Raw genomic sequence first — 20,470 nt, forward strand, 5'->3', positions numbered from 1 at the left:
CCCTCCGCGGTGGCCTCGGTTTGCGGCTAGGGCGGGCGTGAGGTACGTGCATCGACAGGCGACCCTCCACGCGGCTTTCCGCGTTGTCTGGAGGTGTCTTCGCGTGTCTGTTTGTGTACTGGGGTTCCTTTTTCAGAGTTCATCAACTCCCTCGGTCGCTGACGCTGCTCCACGAGTTAGCGCGGAACGACGACTGGTTGCTGTTTCTCCATGAAGGAGACCTGCAGCAGTGTCCTCCCCAGACAATGACCAACATCATCGACGGGTCAGTTCGCAGCCCCGGTTTGCTGTCTCGTTTGCTTTCCATCTGAATCACGCCGCTCTGTTACGTGCGCAGCGCTTTGAGTGTGAGGCCTGCCGCTGCCTCTCTCTGGTCCAGCAGCAAGCCCTATGCCGATGCAGCCTCAATCCGTGCACATATGGACACTCTGCACATGTATGTACCATGTATATGTGTATGGATGGATATTCATATCTGCGTACGCACATGTGTGTGTAGGTAGCTCGCTGTCTGTCTGCCGCCTGTTTGCCGTCCTTCTCCGGTTCGCCGGCTGATGTCTCTCTCTTCCTTGCCGGCGCTTCGCGTCTTCTTTTTTCTTTTTAGGTACTTCCGGGAGGCGCCTTTGCGCCACCACCTGCGGATTGTCGTGCGCAGCGTGGAGCGCCCGACTGCGCCTTCCACCGCCCGGTTTTGGCGTCTGTCTCGCGTGCCTGCAAGTGCGTTGCTGTCTGACCTCGAGGAAGACCGCGACGCTGGCGCAGGCGCTCTCCTCGGCCTGCCGCTGGCGGCATCCGCTCCCGCGCCCGGCTCTGCTGCGTCGCCCGCCGCGCCCGAGGCGCCTCTCTCTCTGGAGGCTTACACGGCTGTCGGCGCGACGTCGCTCTTTTTCGTCGCCGAGGAGGAAACCCGTCCGGCGCCGGCGTTCGAGGGACAGGCGCAGGAGAGGCAGGAGGGGGGCCTCGCGGGCCGCCCCGGCGAAGCCCCGAGCGACCCGCGGGCGGGCAAGGCGCGAAGCGCCGGTACGAGCCCCACGGGCCTCCACGGCGCAACCTTGCGGCTGACGGAGACAGGCGAGGAGACAGAGGGGCCCCGCGACGCCGCCGCGAGTCTCGAGCTGGCGAACGGCGCCGACGTCATGTCGGTTCTACTCAAGGTAATGCGGACGCACGCGCTGCACACGTCGCGGGTTTTTCTCTTTGGCGTGGTTCTGAGCCGCTCCTTGGGAGTCCTCGCATTGTCTGTCTTCGTCCTCGGTCTTCTGTGTCGCCCTCTGCAGGCGGTATATGGTCGCCAGCTGTCTTTCAACGCTGGGCGCTTCGCCCGTCCCTGCTTTCCTGTGTCTCGTCTCCCTGCGCGCGACAGTTCACACGATCGTCCGCAGTTCCTTCACATTGTCTGCGCAGTCGCAGACTTCCCAAGTCCTCTGCCGTCGCATCAGGATCAGCCGGTTTGCGTCTCGTCTTCGTCGCTCGTTCGTCTGTCCCCCACCCTGAAGCCTCGCCAGCCGCCTGCCTGCAGCCGTGCGTGTCTCTGTGCGCCTCTGCACTGTTTTTCTTGCAGTCGCGCGTGAGCGCCCGCGGCGCGTCGTCCGCGTCTCCTGCGCCAGGGTTCGCCGAGTCTCCGGCGCCTGCGCTGGGGTCTCCGCCGGTCTCCTCGCTCGCGCTCGACTTCGCGCCGGCGGCAGGCGTCGGGCAGCAGCTGCTGCTGCATGCGCTGAAGGTCTGCAGCCCGCGGCTCTCGGTCTACGCCGCGTGCTTCGCCGACGCAGACGCGCACGCGTGCCTCAACGCCTGGCTCTACATGCAGACGCGGCTGCTGCTCCTACTGGCCGCCTACCGCGCGCAGCGCGCCCGCGAGCGCCTCCCACTCAGCGACGCACAGGAGGCGGAGGCAGAAGAGGAGGAGGAGGCGGGCGCTTTCGGCGGAAGCGCCAAGCGACGAGGCGCAGACGAGGAAGACGCGCGCGTACTGCTCCCCCGCGGCGCCGCGCGCCGCACTCAGGCGCGAGAGGGACGAAGACTGCCGTCGACGCTCGAGGGCCTCGAGGGCCTAGGGGACGTCCCCACCGGCCCGAACGGCGAGCGCCAGTCGAGTCTCCTCGAGCTCACTCTGCTTGGACTGTACCAAATGGAGACTCTTGAGGCGCGCAGCGGGCGCGAGGCGAGGCGCGGCCGCGAAAACAGAGGAAAGAGACGGGGAGGGGGCGGAGCCTCCCAGACCCTCGCCAGGGGCGGGGGACGGGGGGACAGGGAAGGCCCGGAGCCCTCCGCTGGCCAGGCGGAGCCCGACAGAGGCCCCCGGAGGACGGCGCTCGCGGCTTCGAGTGGGAAAAGGGATCTGTTTCAGGTCGTTGCGGCGGACAGAGCCGCCACAGGGTTCGCACTGGGGGTCGAGACAGACAGGGAAGGCCTCGTCGCCCCCGCCTTCTTTCCGACCGCGCCGGCTGGCCACGAAGAAGACCTCCTCCTTTGGCTGCGCGACCCCCGGCACGCAGGAGATCTCGTCTTGTGGCTGTGCGAAACCGGGCTCTGCTCGCTGGTTATCCGCGCGTTTCGACTGTTTGACGAGCGTGCCGTCGTCCTTGACGTGCTTCTCTTCTTCAGGTGGGAAAGAGACGCAGCGAGCGCATCGCGCAAAAACGCACAGGACACGATATCCATATCAGCTTTCACATAGCCTAGTGCCTTTCTTCATCGGCCTCACACATGCATACGCATGCATGAGGATGCAAATATGAATAAACGTGCATCGATGTGTTGATGGATGTGACTATTCATACATTCATACACGGCGTTGCAAGGGTGCTTGTAGATGCATGGCGTCTGGCGCGCGAGTGTACAGGCCTCCAGCTTCGCGTGTGTGTCTCTATTTGAAGAAAACCACATCGGCGCATGCAGGCAGGCGGGTACGCCGCGCGGATTCATATGCAGATGGATTCGCTTCGGCGTCACTGCGCGTGTGCCGACAGACGCGAGTTAGGCTCCTGGTGTCCAGCCTCTGCGCGAGTCCGCTGTCGCCTCGCTGTTGTGCGTCTGCTTCTCCGAGGGCGTCTCTTGAAACTATTAACATTATGAAAGACTGATTGATCTACAAAGTTGTTTCAATTTTAAGTCTGAAACAATATTTCCAAAACTGTATTAGTCTGGCATTATGGCGCTGCCTCGTGAGTTCTTTTATTTTCTTTTCCAGGGCCTTCCTCCAGTGTCGATTCGACGCCTCGGAGCGCCTCCTCCGTCGCTTCGTGCGGCGCCGCGACGCGCTGCTGGCCAAGGGCGGCGCAGACGCGGAGAGCAAGGCCGAGTTGGAGAGCAAAAACAAAAGAAAGCGAAGAAGTGGAGACTCGAGAGAAAGCGACGAGACGCGGAGTAGAGACGAGAAAAGAGAAGTTGACGAACTTCGCGACAGGCAAGCCGGTCTGCCGCTCGTGCCTCATGGACTTCGACTCGCCGATGCGCTTATTCACTTCCTCCTGAACAAGCATCCGCTCTTCAGGTACAGAAAGGAAACACGCAAAAACGCATGCACCGCGGTATCTGTATCCAGTTGCCGGTCCACTGCACACGCAGAAGAAAGCAACCATACGTCTTCCCGCCAATACATGTGCATGCGACTTTTTCAATGAATCGTGTCCCTACGCATCGCACCTGCATACGCTTATATACATATATATACCTTTATGTATGTATAGATCTATCGGTATGCCTGTGTATGTATAGGCGTTGCCTTTCTTTCTTCTCTCTGTCTTGATGTTAAAGCTTTTTGTCTGAGCGTTTTCATCGCGCCGCCTCCGCGTGGGTGGCTGCCTCTCACGGCGCTCGGGTAAGGCAACGCGCCTCAGCCGCGGATGGCCTTCAGCTGCATCTCTTTCGTCTGCTCGCCGTCTGCTTCAGAGAGGAGGGCTGCGTCGACTCTTTAGTCACCAAACGTTCTACTCAGTCGACGCGTTTGACTGTTCTACTCCAAAAAGCAGTGCTTGGTTTGTTGTGCTCTTGCTCAGGCGGCAGCTGTTGGCGCAGCTTCACGAGGCTGCGTACTGTTCCTCGCTCTCTCTCCTGTTCCATGCCTATGTACTGCTTGAGGAGCATCGCCTGCCCGCGCCTCTCGACTTCCGCAGCGACTGTGGCGAGCTGCTGGATGCGCTGATTTCTTGCCATAAATACGCTGACGCCCGCCGATGGAGGCGCCTCACAGGTCGGATCCACGAGCCTGTCGCGCAGAGCGCGCGAAAGCAAGTTTAGGGGCTGGGCGGCGTCGCGCAAGCAGAAGATGCAGTCGCCCATGCAGGCATGTGGCCGTATATATATGTATATCTGTACATATACGTGTGTACATATATTTATACATACATATTGATATACATTGGACACGTGTGCGTGGTGGTGCCCCCGGCTGCGTACAATTGATATTCGTATATATTTATATACACATATTGGTCATGGTGAAAAAACGCATTCCACCGCCACGCGCTGCATCGCATGTGCGCGTGAGTGTGGTGTGCTGGCGCCTGCAATCGAGCAAACTATGTGCATATATATATATGCATATATATAAATATAAAATATATATAGGTGTATATGTGTGTGTGAGTGAGAGGTGGATGCATTTGCTGCGTTGCCTAATTTTTTTGCGAGGGTCTTTTCAGGTCTGCGCCCGAGTTTGGATATTTTCATAACTGTTCACGAAGTCACGCATCTCCTCGCGTCTTTCAAGGAGGGAGGCTGCTGGGCTGACGGCCGCGAGCGCCTCAAGACCTGGATAAGAAGCTATGAGCTCTTCAAACTCCACGGGTGAGTTCTTAAAAGTATTGTTTCTCAGCTCAGACACAGCGACGCGTGTATGGCCCGCTCTCGACACCGATCTGCATGTGGTTTACCTGCACCATGAGTTTGTGTTTGTTGCATGCGCATGCATCCTAACGCCGATTTTATAGAGATTTTTCGTCTGGTTTTGAGTATCTTTCCTGTTCCGCGGGAGGCGCTCTGCTAGAAGTCTTCGAAAAGTCCACAGGCATGTATGCTTGTATGTGCTTGTATCTGTTTACTGCATCGTGTAAAAAACGCTGTCAGGGTACGGGGCCTGACTTCAGAAAGCGGCTGGCTTCTCGTCTCGGTTGCTTCTCGTTCTCTCTCTCGTATGCCTCGTTATTTCGGGTACATTTCTCGGATCGTTTTCCTTCAGGTTCCCCGGGGCCCTCGCGGCGCTGTTCCTTTTGGATGTCGCCGCCAAGCTGGAGCAGGAGCTGTTCGCCAGGTGCGCTTTCCCCGCTTCCCTCTCTCTCGGGCCATCATGTGTGTTCGTTTCGTCTGTTTTGTGTGGCTTCTCTCCTTTGCAGTTGATCTGCTCACTTCGCTGCTTGCTCGTCTGCGTTTTCTCTCTTTGAGACGTGGCGATCTTCTGGGACGCGTTGTTTGTCTCCTCTCCCTCGCCGCACCTGTCGCGTCGATGCTTCCACTGACTCGGACACCTTGTCTTTCCTCGTCTTTCGGGTGTCTTTTGGTGCGGTCTGCCTTGCGATTTGAGGCTTAATTGTTCTACCCTGGGGTATCTCCCGTCCCTTCGTCTCGCGTGTGAGTTTCCGCCGCTTTCATCTCCGCGTTTTCCATTTTTCAGTTTGCCTGTCGGCGCTCACTCCCATCCCGTCCTTCGCCTGTCCTCTGTCTGTCGCCTGCACAGAGACCAAGCCATGCTGCTGGCCATGGCGCTGCAGCTGCTTCTGAGCGCCGCGGCGTCGCCCAGTTCGCCTGCGTCGGGTGCTGCCGACGCAGGCCTCTGTTCGCGGGAGGCGTTGGTCTTTTACCTCAGTCGCTGCGTTTTCTCTGCGCGAGAGCTCGACGCGGGCATGGAGGGCCGAAGGCAAGCGTCGCCTCTCCAAGCCGGCGCCGCCTCGGAGCGCGATCCGAGCAGCGAGCAAGGCGGAGTGGATTGTCCGCCTTCTGCTCCCTTTTCTGCTCCATTTCCCGCGTTTTTTTCTTCTTCTCTCCCTTCGTCTTCCCTGCTGTCGTCGTGCCTCGCGTCGTCGTTTGCGGCGCCGCCTGCGAGCGCCTCTTCCCCCGCGGCTGCCGGCGCGGAGTCTCAGTCCGCCACTTTGCTCTCGTGTCTGCCACTGCAGCCGTGGGAGCTGGCGTGCGTGTTCAAGACTCACAGTCGCGGGCGCCGACGCGTCGCTTCCTTCTGGCGCTCCAAAGTCGCTGGGGGGGGCGAGGACCGAGCGGACGAGGGGCTCGAGGAGACACTCGTCGGGCCACAGGGACGCCCGGGAGACGCCCGCGGAGATAGTGATGGCGAGAGCGATGGCAAGGAAGCGGAGGCTGTCTGGGAGTCTGCGGCAGTGGTGTCTCTCCCTCTCCTTCAGGACATTGCGTCGCGTTTGTTGCTGCTGCTGGCCGCGCAGTCCATCGCGGCGGCAGAGGCAGCCGTGACGCCGTTTATCAGGCCTCTCGAACAGGCGAGCGAGCAAGCGAGCTCGGACGGGCTGCGTCGCCCCTTAGCAGACCAGGACGCTGCGTTAAACTCGCTCGCTTTCCATCATCCCCTCGCCTTCGATAGCTACGACGACCTCCGCGAGAGAGTCGAGGCGCTACTGCCAGCGCATCTGCCGGCGCTGCCCTTCCGCATCGAGGCCGCTCTCTGTGCGGGCGCGTCTTCGCCCACCCCTTCCCCCGCCTCTGCTGAAGCTCTCGCAGATGGTGACAGGCCCGTGCCGTGCGTGTGGGGAGCCTCGTGTGCAACGCTTCTCCTCGGCTCGTCGCGCTTCTTCTCTTCGCCCGCCGCGGCCGCAGCTGCGTGCATGCCCCCCCCAGACGGTTCCTTCTCCTCCTTGCCGCCTCCGTGGGCGGCGCCGTTCGCTGCGGCGCCTGCGGTCGCCGCCTGCTCGTCGCGCGGGTTTTTCGAGACCGCGACGCTGCTTAGGTTCCTGCAGCGGGCATCGTCGAATCTGATCAACTCCAACCGCGTGCTGGCTGCCAAGTGCCTTGTCGCGCGCTTCTCACCCTGCATCTCGCGAAGGCTCCAGCGCGGAGAGGAGGAGAAAGGAGAGCGACTGAGCAGATGCGAGCGCGATGGCGCCGAAGAGAGAGGGCAGTACGGCAGAAGTGGAGGCATGTCGCGCAACGCGGTGAGCGCCAGATGGCCGACAAAAGATCGCAACGACGGCGAGACTGGCGGGGGAATAGGAAGAGAGAAGCGAAGAGGCAGTCAAGACGCTCTGCGGAAGGGGAAGGGCGACGGGCGCGACAGCCGAAGTCCCACGAGCCGATCGAAGACGCGGAGAGAGAGTGGAGGGCCTTCTCAAGAGGGAAGCCGAAAAGACTCCAACGAGAGCCCCGGGGACGAAGCCGAGAGGCGCGAAGAGCCAGAGAGCGAGCGGGACAAACCCGCGGTCGACGGAGGAGGCGCTGTCGACGATCTGCAGGCGCAGCTGCAGCTGCTTGCAGACGACGTCGCGCTCGCGGAGTTGCTTCTGCGCGCAGTCAAAGTCTTCAGTCTCGAGCTGGCGGAGTCACGACGCCCCGCTGAGGGCCTCAGCCTCCCCAGCGGCGAGGGCGCGGAGCGCCTGCTGGCTAATAGGGAGCTCGACGCCGACGCGCGAGAGAACCTGGAGGGTGGAGAAGCGGCGAACGAGGCTGGAGCGGCGGAGCACGCGGAGGAGCTGCGCGCGCTCAAAGAAGCCATCGCGGGTGCTGCGTGCTTCTCGCACCGCTGGCGAGAGGAGCTGCCGGCTCTTCTGCCGCATCAGCTGGAGCTCTTTGAGCTTTTGATGGAAGAAGAAGCTCATCCGGCGGGTGGCGCCGCGCTCTCTCAGGCGGCCGCTGCAGCAGAGGCAGGCCCCTCTGCTTCCAAGGCCTCCACGTCGGTTTCCTGGTGCTCGTCCCTCGCCGCGTCGTTGCCTTCTGGACGTCGGCGCGAGTGTCTGGGGCTTCTTGAGCAGTTGCTGCGGCGCTGCAGCGCGGCGACTCTCCCGTTTTCCACGCGGCTGCTGGTGTGTCTGGCGGTCGCACGCCTGCTGCGCTGGCCGCTCGCCGCAGTCGTCAAGCAGAATCAGGAGTCGCCGGCGGCGCTGCTGCTCGCCCTTCTCCAGCGTGTGGGCGTTCCGACTGCCCCGAAGCCGCGGCTCGCCCTCTGTCGCCACTACCTAGATGTCTCTGCGCAGAGCCTGTCCTCCCAGGCGGTCGCGCAGGCCGTGGTCTGCGCCTTCGTCGCCCACCAGCAGCAGGAGTTCCGCGAGAGCTCGCGGCGCCTACCCGCGCCAGACGAGGAAGACAAAGAGCAGGAGGAAGTCGAGGAGTGCGCGGGCGACGATAGCGAAGACCTGGACGAAGAGGAAGTGGCGATCGAGTGGTTCGAATGGCCCCTGAGTCTGCTGCATCAGTTCCTCGCTGTCGGCGGCAGCGGCAAGGGCGTCGGCGACGAAGCCCTCCGCGTGCTGCGCCGGCAAGTCACGCTGTGGCGCTGCTGGAACGACGGAGGCTGCAGTGACGGCGAAGAAGACACTCGAGCGGAGGACGACGCCTGCGCTCACGCGAGCGACTGGACCGCGGCGCGTCTGCCTTCGCAGCCGCTGCCGCTGGAGTGCGAAGTCGAACTGGCGATTCTCGCCTATTCCGCATTCGCCAGCAGCAGCGCCTTCGCAGGCGTCGCCGAGCTCCTCAAGCTCCTCGACGGGAGGCTGGACGTCTACGTCGACTCGGGGCGCTTCTACCTGCTCTGCCGACTCCTCACCGCCGTCCCGGCCTTCCAGGGCCTCGAGCGCGCCCTCGAGTAAGCGAAGACCGACGGGCGAAGCAGACAACAACAGGCTGGCGTGGGCGTTTTTCATCCTGTGGCGTGCAAGCAGTCCAAGGGCGCAGAGGTCTGGAGGCTGCGTGGGGATGCATACACCAATATACGTGCTCAAGCACAACTGCGTGTGTGTCTATACGTGCGCTTCTGGTGCGTTTTGCGACGAGGTGCTTCAGCCGGAAGTCAGGATCGTCTTCGCATCGACGTGTGTCCATGGGGTCCTTCATTTCGCGTGCTGCGCGCGGCTGTGATGTGCCGGTTGCCTTCCTCAGTCTTCTCTTAGAGCACGACCACCTCGACGACCTTCTTCGCTGCTGTCAGTTCTCCCTCTCGCTTCCTCGCGCGCCACGTTTGCGCAGCGGCGCTCCGCTGGCGCCCTCGGCTTGCCGGTCTTCCCTGGCTTCTTCGCTGGAGTCTTCTGTCTTCTCCGCCTCGCGCGGCTCCGCCGAGGCTGCGCCTGCGGACGCTCTCGCGCCCGGCTCCCGCGCGAGCGCCTTGGACGCCTCGTTGGGCCTCCTCGTCTCTCTGGGTGCGCACACGTCTGTGCCCGTCTCCACGCCTTCTGCGTCTCCTTCTGTCGCTTTCGCGAGCGGAGAGGCCGCGAAGGCGCATGCGCTGCCATGGAGCGACGAGCGCAGCATTGCAGAGAGCCTCGCGCTCGCCATCGTTTCGCATCTGCATCGGCGTATGTGCCTGCTTCCAGACGCCCTGGGAGAGGCGCGGGGCGAAAGCACCGAGAAGAAACGCGTGCAGCTCGACGTCCTCGTCAAAGCCCACGTCCAACTCGGCCTTACGAGCGAACTTGCGTAAGTCGCATGCCAAAAAAAGGGAGAGAATCTGACGGCGTTCGCGCAGTGGACGAGCGATAAGGGACGCCAGTACATGCGCTGCTGCATCTCAACTGCCATCTGCTGATGCCTGCCTTGGGCGCGTGAAACTCCTTCACATTCTTGTGCCCTAGCGTGTGTTTCGCTGTCGACTTCTGCGGTCTCTCGCCTGTTACCTTTCTGTGTGCATCGCTCTCTGCACTCACGCATGTCTGTACTTCGTTTGTTTTTGTTTTATTGCGTGGCTGGCGTCTGCGGTCTACAGCTGACTTGCATCGCGTAGGTCTGTGCATGCCTCGGATTTTTTCTTCTCAGCTCGCTGCTGCAAGAGGAAGCGTTCCGCTGCATGGAGTGCATCGGCCGAGACATTGACGTTCTTTACTCCGAGGCCGGGGAAGACTGTCTCCTCCTCACTCTCCAGGTCCGCACACGCGTTCGTCTCCGCGGGCGAGAGACAGTCACGTGAAGTAGATCTGTTCGCTGAAAAAGGTCTTTTCCTCGCACATGTCGGGTGTGTGGCGAAAGCCACAACATCCCCTCCTTCCCTCTATGCAGGGGCGCCTGCGAAGCGGGTTGCATATGTCTGTGGATGTGCATACATGAATACATATATATGCATATACGTTCGTATACTGGTGTAGGTCTTCGGGTTTCCTCTCCTTCCATGGGTATTTTCATCTCATATATATAGGTATATGTATATATGTATATTGATATGTAGTAGGTATATGATGTATTTGTTTTATGTGGCGGTCGCAGTGGGTGGCGCGTTGTGTTATATTCTTATGTCACTTTCCCTGTGTTGTTTTTTTCAGCTTTTCTTGGAGAGCTCGCGTTTCTTCCTGGCGGCGGGGTGCCTGCAGCTGCATCTGACTGTGAATCGCTTGGCGGCGCTGGTGGCGCTCCAGTTGAAGGCGGTGGAGTTTTTTCTTTCGCTGCGTTGTCTGGCGCGGAAAGTTCGCGAACACGACCTCGCGCGCCGCGCGCGAATTCTCCGACTTCTCGATCGCGTGCCGCGGCCAAGTTCCGCCGGCGCCGCCGAGACGCCGGCTGTCTTCTGCGGCGACGAGGCCACTAAGCGCGAGCCAAGGCAAAGCGCGGATGCGCCGCCGGTCTCTCGCACCGCCTTGACGAGAGACGCGTTCGAGGGAGGAGTCGGGGGGCAAGACGGCAGCGCGTGGCTCGAGGGAGGCGCGGCCTCCAACGTCTCAGAGCTCGCGCCTTCGTCCCAGACTCCGCCTCTAGGCGACCTCGTTCAGACGCTCCTGTTTGAACTCAGCTGCGAAGAGGCGACGATGCGGAGCGCCGACGCGACTCAGCTGGAGGAGGCCAGGGAGGCCTCTGGTGGCGCTCCTTCGCTTGCCTCTTGCGCCGCTAGAGACGCCGGCATCTGGGAGAGGAGGCCGGAGCGCGGCCGCGCTGCACTCTTTGCCTCGTCCGGCACCAGCGGCGGCTTTCAGCAGACGCGGAGGGACAGCTTGGCGCGCCGAGGCTCTCTCCCGTCGCTGCAGAGCGGCGAGCGCACGAGCTCCGGGGTTCAGCCAGGGGGGGCAGGAAGAATGGGCGCGGGAGACTACCGCCAGTGCGATAAGGTCCGCTGTGAAGGCGCTGTAGACGACGATGACGGCCGCACCATCACCGCCCTGCTGGCGCGCGAGAAAGGCGCCGGCGACACGCTCCTGAGTCCCTTCAAGGTCGTTCACCTGTCGCTTAAGGAAGTTCTTCTCTTCATCGAAGTCCATCCCGACGCCATGGCGAGCGTCATCGTCGCAAGAGTAAGGGGAGGCTTGCAACGCATAAGGGAGTCGCAAAAGGCGAGAAGCGAAGCCGCGGAAAACCTCAGAACAAATCTGCCTTTCCACCTGCAGCTCGCCGCCCATAGCCAGCCAGACGAGATTCGAAGAGACACAGAGGCAGAGACAAGTATTGACTGTTCGGCAAAAAAAGTCGAGAAGATTTGGAGAACATTGGCAGTTTATCTGAAAATTCAATTGTGATTCATTGTGAAGGTTGCTCTGCGCGTATGCTTTTAGAATCTCCTTTACATACTGTTGTCGTTGGATTACGTATAAGAACGAGAAGAAAACAGAGAGAGGGGCGGTAGACAGCAGTCTAAGCAGATGCAGATGTGGTGTGTGGGTGTAGGTGGCCGCCGGCAGTCCCGGCTGAATCCTTGGTATGCGTCGATCTCGTATGGTTTTCTGCGCATTCAGCTCTTGTTTTTTGCCCCTTTGTGTGCCGTCCAGGCCTACGACCACATCTACGGCGGCGTCGTGAACGCGGCGTGGCCTCGGGCAATTTTTCGGCACTGCGTCCTCCGCGGCGACCCGCACTATCGAGAGCAGCTGCAGAGCCTCGGGGGCGGGGGTCGCGCGCCGCCCGGGGGGGCTTCTCGGCGCGCCGGCGCGGCTCCATTTGTCGCCGAGCAGGCGGCCGAAGGCGCGCGAAGCAGAACCCCGCCTCCGTCGCAGAGCGACGCTGGAGACAGCGCTGAGGAAGGGGAGAGGCGCTGCCACGGGAGGAGATCCGCGTGCGCGGTAGCCGAGTCCAGTTTGTGGAAGACGGGGGGCTTTGGGAACGAAATCATGGCCGCGGTCGTGCGCCTTTTTCTAGCCGAGTTCGGCGGGGGAGGCGCGGACCCGGAGAAGGCGGCGTCGTCGCCCGCGTCTCTTCAGCAGGGCGGCGAGTCGTCCAGCCCACGAGGCGAGGGAGACTCCGCACGCGGAAGACCGAGAAAAATTGCAGAAAGTTCTTCAGGTCTCGTGCTCGTCGCCCTCGACGCCCGACACGCAGAGAGAGACCTGCAAGGCGAGAAAGCGTCTCCGCGGCACCCGGCGGCGGTCAATCGAGACGCCCAGGACGACAGCGGATGTAACGAGGACAAGCGGCTCTCTGGACGAGGCGGCGCGGCGGAGTCTGCAGTCTGGCAAACAGCAGACGGACACCGAGCGGCTCCCATGGTTGGGGAGGCTTCCAACATCGGCGGCCAACGCCGAGGTTTTGGGGGTCGCCAGGTGCAGGGCAGCCCCCAGGGGACTTCGAAGCAGGAAGAGAGCCGGGCCCGAGGGTCCGGCGCGGTCGCGGTGTGGGCCTCATCGGCGGTTGGCGACGAAGGAGACACCGCGCGGTGGACAGAGACAGAGTCTGGAAATGGCGATTTGCCCCAGGCGGCCCTCGACTTGCGAGGCCGGAGACGTGGCGAGGGCCTGGACAGCGCCTCGCCCTCTTCGTCTCCCGCGGGGTGGCGCGAGAGGCCTCGGCTCGAGGAGGGCAGCCAAGGATCTGCGCCAGGCGCAGGGCGGACGTCGTCGTCTCGTGGCGACGAGGGCGCGTCGCCCTCCTCCCCCTCCGTGGCGACAGGCTGTGGCGAGCGGCGCGTGGCTGCAGACGTTCTGCGGGCTCGCTTCCTTGGAAAGAACGTCGACCTCGGCCTCCCTGCCGTCGCAGGCGTCCAGGAGTACGCTGTCGACGCCCGTGCCGGGTCGCCAGGCGTGTCTCCGCGCGCTGCCGCCTCCCCCGCCCCTCCGCCGCGCGCCTCCTTTTTCACCGCGGCTGCCGACTTTGACTTCGGCGTCTACACCTTCCGGCCCTCGGGCGTCTTGGGCGAGATTCGCCGCGCGTGCGCCGCGGGGCGGGCCCCGGCCGAGGCGGAGACGCTCGCCGAGGAAATCGGCGAGAAATTTCGAGACCGGTGCGTGAGCAGCATGAAGGATCTCCTCGTCCACGGCGTAGAAAACCTCGAACTCCGGCTCCAGGTAGGCCCCTCGCAAAGCCCGCCTTCCAAGATGCAGCTCCCCGGGGGAGGAGGGGGGGTGATCTCAGCGCAGCGCGCCGCTCGGCCCCTGCGTAGGCTCTCCGTGCACACGGGGGCACTTGCCTTTTCGGAGATTGGCGGCGTCGCTCAGGTGGCCTTGTCGTCTTTTTGCAGTCTCTGCGCTGATCCATATTCAGCAGTCGAGACTTCTATACACAGACAAAATAGACGGTTTAGGGCTGTGCAGACTTACGCCTGGAAATGGATAGATAGGAAGCGAGTGCGCGTTGTGATACGCGCCGAATATAGTGTACCTGAACAGGAGTTCGTTCGCGTGAGTCCTGACTCGCCCTTCCTCTCGCGTCGGTGCTCGGTTCGCTCTTTTCCCGGTCGTGGCTTCGCGCTCTCCGCTCACCGTGGATGCGGCGGCGAGCCATATGCATTCATCCGACCACACGTGCAGTATATATTCGGGTGTACGTAAATCCTTCTATTGGAAAAGAAAGAAGAGTGTCCTGATTTCTAGCGTGCGCACAGCCGCGTGGATCGCTGAATATGGTGCGCTGTGCGCTCAGTTTTGCCGTCTGCTCGGGCCGTCCTTCGCGGACGTGACAGCAGAGACCTGCGAGATCGTGGACGACGCCTCGCTGTATCCTCCCGCAGGGTTTCTCCGCGTGCACGGGCGACTCAACCGCATGGCGGCGGGCGCCGGCGAGGCGCCGCAGCCCTCAGCCAGTGCGGGCGGGCCTGCGGACCGAGGCGCGAGTGCCCAGGCTGCACAGAAAGAGGGCAAGAAAAGCGGCGCGCAACCTCCGGCCGCCGCCGACGGGCCTGCGGCGTGGTCCGACACGCGCACTAGCGTGGAGGCCTAGTATATATATATGTATATGTTATATAGATATGTATACATATGTATGACCATTTGCAGTCAACCTATGTATACTCTTTGAAGCCGGTGGCGTCGGAAAGGGCGCGCGGCATATGCGTGCCTCGTTTGGAATTTTCTTGTGAATATGGTCGCCTACCCGGACGTCTGTGTTGAGTGGAGACGAAGTGCAAGTGAGCGCGGCTGTGTGATTTGGCGCCGTCGCCAGCATCCAAGTTCAACGGGCATGCCGCAGAAAGACTTGTTTCTGCATCTGTTTACGTAAGGGTTGTCCTATAGCATCTATGTACGGCCGTTAGCGCACGCATGCGCGGATGACGTTAGCTGCCTGGCATAGGATTTGCGGCTTGATATCTGTTCGAGAGCGCCAGTCTGTGCTGCCGACGGAGTCACGGGGAGTCGTCTCCCCAAATGAAAGGCTAAGGGCGAGAAATGGCTGTGAAAGGAACTTGTGGGAACGGCCTGCCTCTTCAGAGGAGCGGCGTCCTTGTGAGACGCGCGTGCGCCGGCGATGGTGTCGCAGCGCTTGGAGCTCAGCTGGCGGCGGGTCAGCCGCGCGACTTCCTCCTCCCGAGGCGCGTAACTCGGTAGCGACTTCTGCAGCCGCGCTCTGCAGGGAGAGTTCAGATCGCGGTTGCGGCAGGCAGCTTGAGTTGGAAGGTCTTGGCGACTAAACTAGCGGGTCGCCTCAGTGAAGGCGGGGTTGCTCGCCCTTCCGCCGAAGGCACGAAACTCCGCCCACGCGCAACCAGCTCGCGGTCCAATGCAGCTGCCGTTACAAAAGTGGTCGCGTTCAGACCCGCTTTTTTCGGCTCACCACACATGGCAGCTGTGTGCAGCAGGGGGAGCTCCACGCAATACAGAACACCGGGCACGCGACCGCAAAGCGGACGGGAGGCGTGTTGATATCCGCAAGAAAGAAGGCCGCAGGGCCCTGCGAAATAGCACGACTCCTGGCCAGCGCAGAACGCCCCACGCTTCCACATCAGGCACCGTCAGCTACCTTGTTTCAACTTCCGAGCACTAGCTGAGTAGCTGTACGAGTATTATGTCACAGCAGCCACTCCGATGCCTGGCGCGACTCGCGTGCACTCCAGCTGCTGTAGTGCGTAGTGGCTCTCCATTGCTAAACGCGAGGGAGACGAAAACAGGCGCAGTGGGCGGAGAGACGAGGAGTGAAAGATGGAAAGTCCGGCAGCAGAGCGCCGGCAAGAGCCAAGTCAATCTATTTTCAAAAACACTGCCAGACGACGCGAAACGGAAGCCACTGGGGCGGGTGCCAAGCGGCGGGGCTGTGTGCAGACGACGCGCAGCACGCAAAGCCGCGATCAAGCTTTATGAGGGAGGAAAAATGTTTTATAGCACAGTAGGGATAGAGCGGCGCAGACCAAGAAGCGAAGCAGCAGATAAAACCAAGAGTAGTCCATAGATCTGACTCACGGCGCCGACGCCAGGCCGGCGTTTACAACTATGGAGAAGGGCCGCGAGCACGGCAAGTTGAGACAGACAAAAAGTTTGATGGCGCAGACTCTGCGGAGGATCTATACGTTGTCCCCCAGTCTAGACGCGAGAAACGCCTCAACCAGCTGTTCCATGATCAGCGGGTCAGTCAGGTCCTTGGCTTCCCAGCCCCGCGACCCCGAGATCTCGTACATGCGCTCAATGGCAGCGATGGAAATGTCGAAGTTGCTCTTCGCCAAACAGAGAATGATGTTGCGGACGCGGCTGATGGCAAGTCGTCTCTCCTTCGAGACGCTCTCGTGCGTGGTCTGCACATGCGCGTAGTTCAACGAGTCTTTCGTGGACGTCTTGGCTGGCAGCGAAATCCAAATGTAGCCTGAAAACGACGCACAGGCGCGCACACCTTAACGAAAACGCCCCATTGAAGCATGCAAAAACTCGAAAAGGTAGCATCTGCAAGATAAAAGAAATGCGAACGAGGAAACAGCAGGCCTGTGCCTTGGCTCGTAGGCGATCTGCGACTGGCGAACATCCACACGCAAGCACTCGTATAAGCGCGCATTCACTTCGCTACAGATATATATATTTGCACGCATATATATATATATATATGAGTTGATAGAGATCTAACGACTTCGTATGCCCTTCCGAGCACCATGTTCGACACGTATATCGAAATGCATACATATCTATATGGACCAGGTTCCGTCGTGGTCTGAATAGACAGATGGCGAGTATATGAAATGCGTGTTGACAAAGTCTAGGCACACCCCTGCATGCGCGTGACACAAAAACTGCGTGGGCGCGCTTCTCGCGTACCGTTGAGGCCGAGGACGATTTGAATGCCGCAGGTGAGCTGGGCAATGTGGTGACTCTGCCGCTTGATCTGCTGCGGCGCGACGGCGAGGAAGACGCCGTTCAGCAAGCGGCCGTAGCGCGCACTGCGAGTGTGCAGAAGAATCTGGCCGTCCGCCTGCGGAAACGAAAAACCCCGCTTAAGCGCCCACATCACATTGCCGCCAGGCAGAACGGCACGCCGAAGAAAGCAGAGAGAGCTGCGCGGGCGGCGCGGGCCGAAAGCCTCAGATCCGACGTGCGGGGGACAGCTGAAGAGCGCGCAGGAGCAGCCCTATCCTCAGTCCCGGCTAGAGACATTGTGTGCAGTCTTCTTGCGTGTGCATCGCGTGGCGTGCGTAGGAGAGGCAACCACGCTCACAGGCCCGTTTGAACTACACCTGTCGCGAGTCTATTAGCGCCACCGAGCAACCTCAGGGTGGCTGGGAGCAGCGAGAAGCGCGAGTGCCCACCGCAAGAAGTTTGTGTGCTTGCACAAGTGAAGACGCAGAGACGCTTCTAAAGGCGTGCACGTGATCGGTCGCTCGCATGGGAGAGGAACCAGACAGGGGGCTCGCGAGAAGACCGTTGAGCTGCACTCCGGCTGCGCTGGGGCTTGGGCAGCAGGGCGTGCTGGACTGTGTGGCTGACTCACTGCGACGCGCTGGACTTCGCAGCAGATGACGTCACTAGGGACGAAAAAGGTCTGCATCTCAAGCATGTCATCGTCGAGCCGCCGGCGCTGCTCGGGCAGCGAAATCGCCGCGAGAGCCAAAGACGCCGCCTGTCCTGCGTTCACATCCACCAGCCACTGTGCGCACAAACAGAGGAAAAGGACAGCTGACCAGGGAGACGCAGTGCAGCTGCATCTACGCATGTGTCTTGACACGTCTACGCAGACACCCTGAGGAAGACAGGTGCTCACGAATCTTCCATTTACATTTAAACAGTCCTAGTGACCGTGCAGGTATTGACTCTGAGCCAACCCCCACGCCTGAGGGGGGAGGGGGGCTCTGCTCTGCAGGCCTCCCGCCAAAGAGGCGAGTAGGCATCCCAGCATTCTTATACACATGTTTGTACACAAATATTGTCATATGTATACACGCATACATATATATATACATACATACCTACATACATACGTTTACTCATAAATGAGGAGATCCACTGCATGCGTCTGCACTTTGATAGCGCACGAGAAGGGGCCGCCTGTCGGGTTTCTGGTGGAGTGTGAGATGGGAATCGAACTTGAAACTGGGAAATAGACCCTCGAGTCGCGACCATTTGTGAAAGAGGACCATCGAGACACACATCAGCCACGCTGCTTTCGCTAAGAACAGTCTTCAGCGAAACTGGCGCACCTTTCCGTTGAGAATGTCGGTGACACGTCCCACGACGACGTCGCCGACGCTGCCCTCGTAGCGAGATCGAAGAGGACGGATGTAGACGAGTTTATTCACCTGGAAGAAAACAGGCAGACGAAGACAAAAGTGGCAACACGATCCCCGCATCACCTAGTGCTTAGCAAAACGCATGTGCATACATGTGCCGATCTAGCCTAGTAGATATAGACACACACCTGTATTTTTATATATATGTATAAAAATAAATATGTATGTGACTGCTTGCATGTGCATTCGTGTTTCCTTCATGTGAATTGTGTTTGCATCTACGCCCAACCGGTGTGTAGGCACGAAGATCCTTTCGCGCGGACGTGTCTCTAGAGCTGCTAGCAAGTGCGCCTTCGGCTGCAGTTGTGCGTGATGGTTCAGAGCTGTGAGACGCTAGAAATCGGTTTTGAGGAAGTGAGCGGGCAATGGGCGCGCGTTGGATTTACCTTTTCCAGGATGCCACACACGGCCGCGTAGATTTTACCGCCTTTCTCGTAGGTTCCGTGGCCGCGCATGCAGCCCTCTTCAACGACAATCTGCTGCCCCGGGACGACGACGTCGAGGCCTGGGAGCGCCGCGCGGAAAGTCTTGCTCTCGAATGCTGAAGAACAACGCATAGCTTCGCCCCACGTTCGCTTTTTTTCTCCGCGCGGTGTCTGAGAAGCAAGGGGGCGCCGAGTGGCGGCGCCTGCAGCGCCTAAGGGCGGAAACGCGGCAGGGGAGAGGTCAGCCATCGCGGAGGCAAACGAGCGCAGACAGAGACGAGAGAAGAGGAGGAAAAAAAGGAGCAGAGGCGACTCTAGCAGACGCAGAATCCAGCAAGAAGGGCGAACGCGAACAGGGCATCTGCTGAAAGGACAAAGCGTCTCCTGCGACACACACAAATGCCGCCAGGGTGACCAGCGCCTCTCCCGCAGCGTGGGAGAGACAAAGCGTGAAAGCTCCTTCCTATGCACACCGTCTTGCTTGCGGCGCACGAATGCCTAGCTACATGACGCTTCCAGCCTCGCCTGAGGCCAGACCCCGTCGATCAATAGGAAACGCGGCGACTCCGAGCGAGAAAACCACGCACCACGGCAGTCAGAAGCCAGAAGGCCTCGAATAGGCAATAGAGGAATTCACGTCTGCAAAGAAGCACATGAACTGCGAATTGCGCACTCAGGAAACGTGTCGAGTGAAGCCGACGGCAGCGCGCAGACAGGTGAGTCAACTTCATTCCCCCAGCCTACGGGATGCTGGAATCCTTGGTGAGGGTATCCAAGAAGGAAAAATTCCCATGCTTTTCACGAATGAGCGCTTGCCCAGCGAACGAGAAGCCTGGAAGGAGAGCCTTACAAAGAAGGGCTTCAACTCACATCGTCAGATAACTGTTTTATCTAAATAAAACGAGGCGGAAAGGCAGGCTGAGTACGCGGCCCTCTGGACGGGCTGCGCAACCCAGGTCATTCTGGAGAAGGAATTGAAGGTAAGCAACTTAGTCACCGATTAAGGTCTTGGATACCTTCCAGCTCTTTTTTCCTCGCCTTTGTGTTCCGTTTGCTGAAGAAAATACCCGCATGTGTTCGCTGATGGCGTGTATGCTCACTGAAAAACTCGTACCTGCATGCGCATGCGCGTCACGTCAATTCACCAGCGAGAAAAGCGGTCACACACGCAAAGAGTCTCCTTCTGTCCCAGCACAAAAACGATTATTCCGTCTCGAAGTTCAGCAAATAAGGTCAAGAAGTCAGATGTCGTTTTCTATCAGTTCGTACCCTCTCACTCCACCCCCCGGCATAGTCGAGTCCGGTGTGAAGTGAGGACTGTACTGGCACGAATGCCCTTCTGCGTGGTGTCGCTTTGGCATCCTCTCAGAGACACGAAATCAGATCTACTTCCTTCTCTTTAGGCGTTTTCACCGATTCAACGGGTGCTAAGTGTGTCCATGCATTTTCTTCACTCAACGTGTGTACAGTTCTTTAGTTACTGACTGCCTACAAGTTCTATAACGCCGAGCAAATATCCGCGATCCAGAACTGTATAGCTCATCACCTGCGCTCCTGATATCCGGCTTTCGTTAAGAAGCCGTAGTCGCCCGTTGCTCACCGCGTTGCTCTGCGACCCCTCTATTCCCAAGTGTGCGAAATTCGTAAAAACATGGAATACGTTCGTTTTCCCTGCATCAACATGGTTGTTGAGACGCGAACTATCGTAGCCGCAGAAGATGTTAATGCGGACAGATAGGGATTTTTCTCAAAAATAATCTCCCTCGATGTCAGAATGAACAGGTTTAGTTTTAGGAAGCGCATCTGTAATCCTTATCTCATTCGCCTTCACCTGCGAACCAGGATTGTGAGACGATGGAAATAGTTTCACTACAATGGCTAAAAAGAAGCCTCTGGCGTACGCTCGATGACTGCTTCGGATGCCTGATCTCTCAGCGGAAGCGCCATCTTAACTCAAATTCCCACCAATGATGTCCACCTAACAACCCTTCAGGCGAAATCCGGTTTCACCATTTTGTCGTCCGTTCAGTCAGTCATCATTTCTCAGAATGTA

The 20,470-nt window shown here is 59.8% G+C and overlaps 3 protein-coding genes across 3 annotated transcripts in view; 2 read left to right on the forward strand and 1 right to left on the reverse strand.

Annotated features, from left to right (window-relative positions):
• BESB_061820 (uncharacterized protein) overlaps nt 1-8,762 on the forward strand; it is a gene marked incomplete at both ends in the record, with an annotated part of 30,929 nt that extends 22,167 nt beyond the window's left edge. The window contains 9 exons of the mRNA XM_029364596.1: nt 137-265; nt 605-854; nt 903-1,154; nt 1,562-2,604; nt 3,191-3,493; nt 3,999-4,192; nt 4,644-4,788; nt 5,180-5,251; nt 5,675-8,762. Coding sequence (XP_029219304.1) covers nt 137-265; nt 605-854; nt 903-1,154; nt 1,562-2,604; nt 3,191-3,493; nt 3,999-4,192; nt 4,644-4,788; nt 5,180-5,251; nt 5,675-8,762 — 5,476 coding nt within the window. The remainder of the gene's footprint in view (nt 1-136; nt 266-604; nt 855-902; nt 1,155-1,561; nt 2,605-3,190; nt 3,494-3,998; nt 4,193-4,643; nt 4,789-5,179; nt 5,252-5,674) is intronic.
• Nucleotides 8,763-8,992: 230 nt separating this feature from the next.
• BESB_061830 (uncharacterized protein) lies at nt 8,993-14,232 on the forward strand (the record flags this gene model as incomplete). The annotated part of the gene is made up of 5 exons (XM_029364597.1): nt 8,993-9,585; nt 9,922-10,027; nt 10,422-11,381; nt 11,853-13,361; nt 13,936-14,232. 5 exons carry the CDS (start codon nt 8,993-8,995, stop codon nt 14,230-14,232), a joined length of 3,465 nt encoding a protein of 1,154 aa, XP_029219305.1.
• A 1,555-nt stretch (nt 14,233-15,787) lies between these two features.
• On the reverse strand, nt 15,788-18,666 carry BESB_061840 (putative exosome component 2; the record flags this gene model as incomplete). Its single annotated transcript, XM_029364598.1, has 5 exons — nt 15,788-16,083; nt 16,527-16,680; nt 17,197-17,352; nt 17,903-18,001; nt 18,379-18,666. 5 exons carry the CDS (start codon nt 18,664-18,666, stop codon nt 15,788-15,790), a joined length of 993 nt encoding a protein of 330 aa, XP_029219306.1.
• Nucleotides 18,667-20,470: the final 1,804 nt, after the last annotated feature.

Source organism: Besnoitia besnoiti, chromosome V (assembly GCF_002563875.1).
Source record: "Besnoitia besnoiti strain Bb-Ger1 chromosome V, whole genome shotgun sequence".
NCBI classification, from domain to species: Eukaryota; Apicomplexa; class Conoidasida; order Eucoccidiorida; family Sarcocystidae; genus Besnoitia; species Besnoitia besnoiti.